Source organism: Rhinolophus hipposideros, assembly GCF_964194185.1.
Source record: "Rhinolophus hipposideros genome assembly, chromosome: X".
Taxonomy (NCBI): domain Eukaryota; kingdom Metazoa; phylum Chordata; class Mammalia; order Chiroptera; family Rhinolophidae; genus Rhinolophus; species Rhinolophus hipposideros.
The window spans coordinates 51,511,442-51,522,659 of NC_138046.1; the positions used below are offsets into that span (position 1 = coordinate 51,511,442).

An 11,218-nucleotide genomic window follows, 5' to 3' on the forward strand; every position below is an offset into this window, starting at 1 on the left:
GTATTATTTTCAGCTTACGGCCTTGTGCATGGCTCTATAAACCATCACCCTCCTATTCCAACTAAACATGACTTGTGAAAATTATTCTCCTTTTGTCTTTTATATAAAGAAAATACAGATATTCTCACATTTCTTATAGATTTTATCTTTAAAGAAATGCCAAATTTAAAAAAAAATCAAAACTCTAATCTACAAAATATAATGTAAGCAGAAAGAGGGCTAGTTTATCTAAGGATCCCTCTTTCTCCAAAAGGCTGCCTCTGGTTCAAAAAGAGAAATTCAATTTACATAAATGTAATTTACTCACAGAGTTTTCATATCTTGCTATTACATCTGAATGAGAGTCCATGCCATTATTTCTATGGCCCCAGCAAGCTACCTTTCCTACTCCCTGCCCCTATTAGATGTTTCATCAGTTTTTCAAGGGAGAGAGGCCTCCATAAGGTCCCTGGTGAGCATACCATTAAATACTTTTCACTGTTTTATTAATCATAATGGGCGATTATTAGGTGGTTCTAGCTCAGAATTTTTGTCCAGCTAAGATCCCCCAATGGTTCTCTTACCTCATGTCTTATAGATAACCTTCCTTCCAAAATGCCACTGTTCATCTGTCTGGTTCTCTTGGTACTTGGGCTTCATTGTGCACCACCTAACAGCTCTGACGGCAAAGTAACCACCTGCCATTCCCCCCAACAAAATGCCACTCTCTATAAGATGTCATCCATCAATGCTGACTTTGCATTCAACCTGTACCGGAGGTTCACTGTGGAGACCCCAGATCAGAACATTTTCTTTTCTCCTGTGAGCATTTCTGCAGCTTTGGCCATGCTCTCCATTGGGGCCTTCTCCAGCACCCAAACTCAAATCCTGGAAAGCTTGGGGTTCAACCTCACAGACACCCCAACGACAGAGATCCAGCAGGGCTTCCAGCACCTGATCTGTTCATTGAATTTTCCAAAGAAGGAGCTGGAATTACAGATGGGAAATTTCCTCTTCATTGGGAAGCAGCTGAAACCACTGCCAAAGTTCTTGGACGATGTCAAAAGACTCTATGAGACTGAAGTCTTTTCTACCAACTTCTCCAATGTTTCTGCAGCCCAACAGGAGATCAACAGTCATGTGGAGAAGCAAATGAAAGGGAAAGTTGTGGGCCTTATTCAAGATCTCAAACCAAACACCATCATGGTCCTGGTAAACTATATTCACTTTAAAGGTAAGGTTCTACGATGTCCATTTCTAGTTCAGTGTTCCGATAAGTTGGTGGGGCACTGAGGGGAGCTCACTGTCTCTTCTCACTGCCATCAGTAGGTGTCCCTCATACCACAACGATCAGCTTCACTGGACATAGCTGTGTGTAGATTTGGATCTTCCAGGAGGGACATATAGCTCTGTGGGTGAGCCCAGGAATTTTCTAGGGAGAGGGCACTTTCAGAGAGGTGAGTGACAATATTATGATCATCCTGCTCACATCTAGCAAAACAATCATGGTTTCCAAAAGATTTTGTGAAATGGGACACTTGGTAAATAAACAGATTTGTGTTTAAACCCCACAGTGGCCCTCATTTTCTGCGCATTTTTGGGCATATTACATAAATATTTCTATCACGAACTATGCACCCACTATGTATCAAGCACCATGTTACCTGTGTGGTTTATACACATTCTCTCATCTGATCCTCACGTACCCAGGTTCACACAGTTAATAAATTTCAGGGCTGGTATTCCCACCCAGGCTTGCCTTATTCTAAAGCTGGTGCTTGTAACAACAAGAATCATGTGACTCTTTTCTGAAGTTGCTGTGCCCAAATGATTTCTCCTGGCTCTACAGCACATGTTAGCCATGTTTGGTGGAGGAATAAACAATTCTTGGCCACAAGCCACACACTTATAGACGAACAAAACGGCAGAACAGATCTGTTGTCTCATTTCAACCTGTGTGTTGGATGTGCTTATACCTTTTTACAGAAGAGGAAACTGTGGCTCTGATGGGTTTAGTGTAAGTATAGTGGTTTTGAACACTGACAGAACATCTGTTGAACATAGAATTCAACATTCCTGGGTATGACGTCTGGCTCTGCCACTGGCTAGCTGGGAGACCATGTAAAGACACTTTCTCTCTTTGAACCTCAGTTACTCGTAAAACTGATTGAAAGTAGGTACTTACCTCTGTGGCGGTCTTAACTACTAAATGAGATGACTGATGGAAAAGCTCACACAGGTCCGAATACCGGTTTAAAACAAACAACTCTTTTCTTTCTGTATTTCAAGCCCAGTGGGCAAATCCTTTTGACCCATCCAAGACTGAAGAAGGTTCCAGCTTCTCGGTGGACAAGACCACAACAGTGCAAGTGCCCATGATGCACCAGATGGAACAATACTACCACCTGGTGGACACAGAGCTCAACTGCACGGTGCTGCAGATGGACTACAGCAAGAGCGCTCTGGCACTCTTTGTCCTTCCCAAGGAGGGCCAGATGGAGTGGGTGGAAGAGGCCATGTCATCAAAAACACTGAAGAAGTGGAATCGCTTACTGCAGAAGGGGTAAACATCTTAGATGATGTGAGAAGTGGAGGGTGGGTGTAATGGTACAGGTCAGATGGAGTTCCGCAGAAACTCAGAGGCAGGAGAATCCACCTGAACTATTGAATAGCTGTGTGATGACCACTAAAGTATACTGAGAACATATGCTACGCAAGACTGTTTGCTGGGCACTTTACATACTTCATTACATCTAAGCACATCAACAAACCAGCAACAGAGATAGTATCATAGGCATTTTTCAAAAGAGGAAGTCAGTGCTAGAAAGATAAAATGAACTCCCCAAATTCAGCTAGCAAATAAATTGATGGTTTCCCAGAGGCCAACTAGAGCTTGGGGGTTTGGTAGGATTTTTACATTAAGCAGTGGGTGGGTAGCCATACTGGGGTGGGAGTGCTAAATGGAAAACCACAAAATTCTCCCAGTGCTTTTGTACCCACTGAAAATAGTGCCACTGGCTACCCAACCTTGGCCAATACCCCAGAAATATTTCTTCTTGACTATAAGTGAGCCACATGTCTCTACTTCCAGTGCTGCAGTCTGACATTGGCTGAACTAGAACACATTCCTTCCAGGATAACTCCTGTGGTTTTGGTGCCATGTGTTGACCTATATAGCAATGGTTGTCAATATCTAGGGGAGGATTATAGTCCAATATAATACCGCGGTGACAGAGAGAGGAAGGGAATCATAAGCCTGGTGTGCTGATAGTGATGTGTTCCCTCCTCTCTCCCCACAGGTGGATTAACTTGTTTGTTCCAAAGTTTTCCATTTCTGCCACATATGACCTTGGAGCTATCCTTCTGAAGATGGGCATCCAGGATGCCTTTGCTGACAATGCCAATTTTCTTGGACTCACAGAGGACAATGGTCTTAAACTTTCTAAAGTAAGTTGGTAGATTAGAGTCCCTGAATGTATGAGCTGGAAGGGCCATTGAGAGACAATTTAACTCTCTTATTGTATCAATGATGATTTTGAAGCATAGGGAGGCAGAATGACTCCTCCTAGGGCAGACTCACTCCATAGCCATTCTCATTACACCCAGACATATCACTGTAACAGTTACTTCCATCCCTGACCTTCAAGTCCTAAAATGATTCTGATAGAAGGACTTAATGATCAAAATTGACTCTGAGGAGATACAGTTCTGGAGGTGGTGGCAGGGGCAGGGGAAATCTTAAAAAGTGAGCAGAAAGCCATGGAGAAAGACGTGGTTCCCTCACAGTTAGCTCTAAAATAACCAGGTATTCATTAACTACGCTTAACCAAGTAGCCTTCATAGTCAAGCACATCAACACAGCGTGGTAAAAGAGTAGCCCGGTGTTACCTTTTCATTTCTTGATTCCAAACTGTTTCAAAGACTTCTCCTGTTTCTTGAGGGGATCAGCAGTGTTTATTCTCCCCCCCCACAGGCTGCCCACAAGGCTGTGCTGCACATTGGTGAAAAGGGAACCGAAGCTGTAGCTGCCCCTGAAGTCAGATTTCTGGATCAGGCTGAGATAACTCTCCGCCCTATCATCCAATTAGATAGATCTTTCCTGTTGTTGATTTTGGAGAAAAGCACCAGGAGCATTCTCTTTCTAGGTAAAGTTGTGGACCCAATGAAAGTGTAGTTTGGAGAGAGGCTGTTAGCTAATTGCATGTACTTATTGCAATGGAAAATAAATAGTATAGCCTGATATGAACGATGTGGGGTTGGACGTTATTTCCTTTGGGCAGGGGTGGAGATTGGACCAGGGTGTGAAAGAGGCCACTCTTGCGACCAAATATTCAGATAGCCAATGAGTGACTCATTACCTGAAGCAAAGGAAGACCCTCATAACAGTGCATTCCTCTTTATCAGAAATCTTCCCAGTTAGTCAGTTCTAAGGAATTTAACTGAGCTGGCAAATGCCCTCCCCTCTGCCTTCTGGAGAGTCATTGAAATGCAAGTCAGGCTATACTGTGTTTCCTCAAAAATAAGACCGTCTTATATTTATTTTTGCTCCAAAAGATGCACTAGGGCTTATGTTCAGGGGATGTCATTCTGAAAAATCATGCTAGGTCTTATTTTCGGGTAAACACGGTACCCCAGTATACTAATAATATCAATGAATATAAAACAATGCAAATGCAGTGGATTACATGTGAACTCCTGCTTCCCTCCATCCCATCAGAATGGTTCCTTGTGTGTTTGCCAGAACTGCCATTGGTGAACAGTAAAAAAAGGTGCTTCCACTAGAGGACTGAGTCACAGACTGAGAGTTACTGCTAGGGATATATAGCTTTTGTGACCCAACAAGCATGGGACAAAAGAGCAAGAGACACAGAGATGAATTTTCCTGTGCAAGCCCACATCTTCCTCAAAAAAGCTTCCTTATTGCTAATTTATAAGCTTGGAGTGGAGAAACAATGTCATTCATTCATGTAATATCTCATAGACCTTCCTTTTCTATATCCTAATTAGACTCCTTTCCAAATGTTGCACTCCTGTTCCACTTGCTCAAGTACAAATCTCCTGGGTAGTCTTTCTTTTTTGTCTCTACTTTTACTGAAGTTTGCTATTTACTTATCCCTAGATCCTTCCACAACCTGCCCTTGCCTATGCATTCTATCCTACTCCCAACCACCAATCTAGATTTCATCTTAGACAATTTGTACTTAAAGCCCCGGTATTGGAATTTAGTACACATTAACAGCACAAGGAGTATTAATGAGGTGGTATTTAAAATTCTAGCCCTAAGGTGAAACTCTTCAGTGGCAGGGAAATAATAACAAATGCTTAAGTGATTTTGCAGTTACTGTGCTTCCAGATTGAAATAAATATGTATGTTTAGAAAAGTATATAGCCCACAAACATTCTAGTGTTTTCTTATTAGACCCATTTGAATGGAGGTTTGCTTTTTCCTGGTATAGTTTAAATTTTGTTTTATGGGTAAGAAATTGGAAACCCATAAGAGGGAAAGTGACTTGTAGCACAGAAAATACATTGCTAAATGGAGTTTGGTTTTACTGAAGTTTCATTAAAATCCTGGCTCTGCTACTTATAGTGTTTTATGATCTTGAACAAGGTACTAAACATTGCACATCTTATTTTCTTCATCTGTAAAATGGGAACATTAACAATATCCATGTCATCAGGATTTTATGAACATTCATGATGCAAAATAAGTAATGGGCTCAGCACAGAGCTAGACATTGATAAAAAGTCTTGTAAATATTAGTTGTTATTCTTTTTGGTCAACATCAGACAGTGGGCTGAGAACAAAGGTTATAGTGTGGGTGTCCAGGTTTGCACATTTATGTTCTTGAGCTCAGGCCCTACCTCCAGAGGCCAGAGTAAATGCTATACGGGCCCCTTACTAAACCTCCCCAAATGAGTTGCATCAGAGGTTGTTCTGGAAGGAATATCAGTATCTTCAGGGGGAAGTCAGGAATTACCAAGACACTATCCTTCAAGTAATTCATGTATCTCAGAGAGTAAACCTCATTCAAATCATTCATTCCTGGGGCTAGATCATGAAGGACTGCCACTGATTCACCTTATAAATTTCAGCTCATTTGAGCAAACTAGGAATAAAACATAACTTCCTTAACCTCCTAAAGGTTAATAGGAATAATGTCACTTAATAGTGAAAGGTTATTTTTTTTTGGCAGAATTTCTAGAAATTCTCTATATTATTGCTTCTATTTAGCATTATTCTAGAGGTGTCAGTCAAAGCAGCAAAACAAGAAAATAAATAAATATTATAAAGGATGGAGTGGGAAGGAAGAAACTAATCTGTCTACACAGAAACAAAGAAAGTCTAAGGGTAAACTTTTAGAACAAAAGGGAAAAACTTATTGGGAAACAGAGTACAAGAGCATAGTGTTATTGATTGTATAGAATTCACCAACTCTATTTACCTTTTGATAGAATTATAACCACATGGCTTCCATGGTATACATTTCCTAGCCTCCCTTGCATTTAGGTGTAGCCATAAAACTAAGTTCTCATTGATGGAATATGAGTGTAAGTGATGTGGGACCTTTACTGACCAGGATATCACAACAGCTGGGTACTTCCTTCACTCTTTTTTCCATCTCCTTTGAACTGAATTCTGGGCTTACTTATGGTCCATTTTGACCACCAAGCAGATGAAGAGCTCTTTGGCAGTTCAGTGTAATGTATGTGTCTATTTTCATAATAATAATAATAATAATAATAATAATTATTATTATTATTATATATATATTTAAACTTATTGGGGTGACAATTGTGAGCAAAGTTACATAGATTTCAGGTGTACAATTCTGTATTACATCATCTATACATCACATTGTGTGTTCACCACCCAGAGTCAGTTCTCTTTCCATCACCATATGTTTGATCCCCCTTACCCTCATCTACCACCCCCCCTTACCACTAAACTATTGTCTGTGTCTATGAGTTTTGTTTCATTTGTTTTTCTTGTTATTTTGTTGTTTTCAGTTTTATATACCACATATCAGTGAAATCATATGGTCCTCTACTTTTTCTGTCTGACTTATTTTGCTTAGCATTATAATCTCAAGATCCATACATGTTGTCACACAGAATATTTTGAATGCCAAAAAACTCTTAGGATTACAAAATGCATCAGTAATATTTAAATATAATTATACAAATAATACAATTAAAATTACTGATATGATAATAATATGTGTGCTTCCACAATAACATATTAATACGATCTTATAAAAGGAATAATAAATACATTATTTCCAAAGTAATGGGAAGTAAAATGATATTTCAGGATATCTGGAACAATGATTATGTGTTCTGAAATTATGTGAATTGTGTATGGGACAAAAATCACAGGTACAACTGCCACTACTGTGGTTTGTGGACCATATTCACAGATGAACAAAATGTGAAATTTTATTTTTTGTTTGATAAAATTAAATGTGAATTTTTTTTATAAACAAATTTGTAGATCCTTTGAATTTCATCCTTAGACTTCCTCGAAGGTTCTATGGACTCTAGGTTAAAAACTCTGCCTTGGCAGAAAACAGGGTGGAAAAGGCCTGATATCTAAATACCCACATGGAGGAGAACTGCCCACTGACCTAAAATACTTATCCCAGATAATTAGGTGAGCAGAAATAAATTTTTGTTTCCTTTAAGGGTAGGATTTATTGCAGAGTCTGTTTATTAAGCAGCCTGGTTGTATTAGTCTGATCAAGCTGCCATAACAAAATACCATAAACAGATTGGATTAGACAAGATATATTTTTTTTTCTCACAGCTCTGGAGGCTAGAAATCAATGATCAAAGTTCTAGTAAATCCCTTTCTGGTGAAATCTCTTTTCCTTCTTGTGGCCTTTGTGCTATATGTTCACATGACTTTCCCTTTAACTTGTGGTTGTGTGTGGGAGAGAGAGAGAGAGAGAGAGAGAGAGAGAGAGAGAGAGAGAGAGAGAGAGAGAGAGAGAGAGAGAATTGTTAGGTATCTTTTCTTATAAGAACACTAATCTTACCAGATCGAGGCCCCACTCTTATCTTAAATACTTCCTTAGTCCAAATACAGCCACACTGGGGGTTAGGGCTTCAACATATGAATTGGCTGGCACAGACATTCAGTCCATAATGCTAACCTTATTCCAAGTAATATAGAAATTGGTAGCACTAGTAGGGATGTTGCAGGCTATATCCTCCAGGAAACAGACTTTGAAAAGGTTTATTGTGCAAGATGTTTAGTGTCCTTGGTCTTGATGCTGAGCTTTCACACACCCACTTCAATCAGTCATTAGATATGGGCCAGACACTGAAGCTGTCTTTCAAGGGGCTAAAAGCTTCCTTCACTGATAGGAACCTTAGATTCTAGAACAATTCCTTTATTGAAGAGGAATCAGCATGATGCACCGCCACATCCAACACAGTCCACTCCGTATGCTGCTAAAATCTACTTGTGTTTGATCGCCTATTATTTTTTTTAATTAAATTTACACAATGGAATACAATTCGGCGTTAAGGAAAGATGATATAGGAGCATTTGTGACAACATGGATGGATCTTGAGAGTATAATGCTAAGTGAAATAAGTCAGACAGAAAAAGCAGAGAACCCTATGATTTCACTGATATTAATTTTATATTGTAGTTTATGTGCAATATTATATTAGTGTTATGTGTACAATGCAGTGATTAGACTTTATCTAACTTATGAGGTGATCAACCAGATAAATCTAGTATCCATCTGACAGCATACATAGTTATTACAATAGTATTGACTATATTTCTTATGCTGTAATTTACACCCCCATGACTATTTGCTAACTACCAATTTTTACTTCTTAATCCCTTCCCCCTTTTCACCTATCCCCCAAACTTCCTCCCGTTTGACAACCTTCAAAATATTATCTGTATCTATCAGTTTATTTCCATTTTGTTTGTTTGTTTATTTTGTTCGTTAGATTACACATATAAGTGAGATCATATGGCATTCGTCTTCCCTGTCTGACTAACTGCACTCAGCATAATACCTTCTAGTTCCATCCATGTTGTTGCAGAGGGCAAGATGTCATTCTTTCTTATGGCTGAGCATTGTATATATGTACTACCTTCACTGATAGTACATTGTATAGATGTACTACCTCTTCTTTATCCATTCATCCATTGATGGACACCCAGGTTGCCTCCATATCTTAGCTATTATAAATAATGCTGGAATAGACCTATGCATGCACATGTGCCTTCCGAGAAATGCTTTGTTTTTTCAGATAAATACCCACAAATGGGATCCCTGGATTATTGTCTTTTGTTATAGCTTATGTTTTAAAGTCTATTTTGTCTGGTATAAGTATTGTTATTTCAGGTTTTTTTGTTGTTGTTTCTATATTCGTGAAATTTTTTCTGCATCCCTTTTCTTTCAATCCGTGTGTGCCTTTCAATCTGAAGTGAGTCTCTTATAGGCAGCATGTGTAAGGCTCTCATTTTCTTATTTATTCAGATACCCTGTGTTTTTTTATTGGAGTATGTAATCCAGTTACATTTAAAGTAAGAGTTGATAGACGTATAATTATTGACATTTTGCTTTCATATTTTTTATATATTTTGTTTTCTTCTTCTTAAAGAAATTGTTTTAACATTTCTTGTAACACTGGTTTGGTGGTGATGAAATCTTTTTTTTTTAAATTTATTGGGCTGACAATTGTTAATGAAATTACATAATTTCAGGTTTACTATTCTGTATTACATCATCTATAAATCCCATTGTGTGTTCACCACCCAGAGTCAGTTCTCCTTCCATCACCATATATTTGATCCCCCTTACCCTCATCTCCCACCCGCCAACCCCCTTACCCTCTGGTAACCACTAAACTATTGTCTGTGTCTATGAATTTTTGTTTCTCATTTGAATGTCTTGTTCTTTTGTTGTTTTCGGTTTATATACCACATATCAGTGAAATCATAGGGTTCTCTGCTTTTTCTGTCTGACTTATTTCACTTAGCAACATACTCTCAAGATCCATCCATGTTGTCACAAATGTTCCGATATCATATTTCCTTAATGCCAAATAGTATTCCATTGTGTATATATACCACAACTTCCTTATCCATTCATCTATCGAAGGACATTTTGGTGGTTTCCATGTCTTGGCCACCATAAACAAAGCTGCAATGAACTTTGGAGCACACGTGTCTTTGTGTATAAATGTTTTCAGATTTTTTGGGTAGATGCCCAGTAGAGGGATTGCTGGGTCATATGGTAATTCTATTTGTAATTTTTTGAGGAACCTCCACACTGCCTTCCATAATGGCTGCATCAGTCTGCATTCCCACCAACAGTGTATGAGGCTTCCTTTTGCTCCACAGCCTCTTCAACACTTGTTGCTATTTGTCGTGTTGCTGATAGCCATTCTGACTGGGGTGAGGTGACACCTCATTGTGGTTTTTATTTGCATTTCTCTGATGATTAGTGATGTTGAGCATTTTTTCATATGTCTATTTGCCATTTGTAAGTCCTCTTTGGAGAAATGTCTCTTCAGGTCCTCTGCCCATTTTCCCATTGGGTTGTTTGTTTTTTTGTTGTTGAGTTTCATGAGTTCCTTGTATATTTTGGATATTAGACCCTTATCGGAAGAACTGTTTGCAAAAATCTTCTCCCATTCAGTCGGTTGCCTCTTTATTTTGTCGATGGTATGTTTTGCTGTGCACAAACTTTTAAGTTTCATATAGTCTCATTTGTTTATTTTAGCTTTTACTTCCATTGCCTTTGGAGTCAAATTCATAAAATGCTCTTTGAACCCAAGGTCCATAAGTTTAGTACCTATGTTTTCTTCTATGCAGTTTATTGTGTCAGGAATTATGCTTAAGTCTTTGATCCATTTTGAATTAATTTTGGTACATGGTGACAGATAACAGTCCAGTTTCATTCTTTTGCACGTGGCTATCAAATTCTCCCAGCACCATTTATTGAAGAGGCTGTCTTTCCTCCATTGTATGTTTTTAGCTTCTTTTTCGAAAATTATCTGTCCATATTTATGTGGTTTTATTTCTCGGTTCTCAATTGTATTCCATTCGTCTATGTGTCTGTTTTTCTGCCAATACCATGCTGTTTTGATTATTGTAGCCCTGTAGTACAAGCTAAAGTCAGGCAGTGTGATACCTCCAGCATTGTTCTTTTTTCTTAAATTGCTTTGGCTATTCGGGGTCTTTTGTGGTTCCAAACAAATGTGA

General features: G+C 38.8%; 1 protein-coding gene across 1 annotated transcript; it reads left to right on the top strand.

Annotated features, from left to right (window-relative positions):
- Positions 1-588: 588 nt before the first annotated feature.
- SERPINA7 (serpin family A member 7) lies at positions 589-4,153 on the top strand (the record flags this gene model as incomplete). Its single annotated transcript, XM_081042231.1, has 4 exons — positions 589-1,213; positions 2,269-2,542; positions 3,279-3,426; positions 3,953-4,153. Exons 1-4 carry the CDS (start codon positions 595-597, stop codon positions 4,151-4,153), a joined length of 1,242 nt encoding a protein of 413 aa, XP_080898357.1. The 5' UTR covers positions 589-594.
- Positions 4,154-11,218: the final 7,065 nt, after the last annotated feature.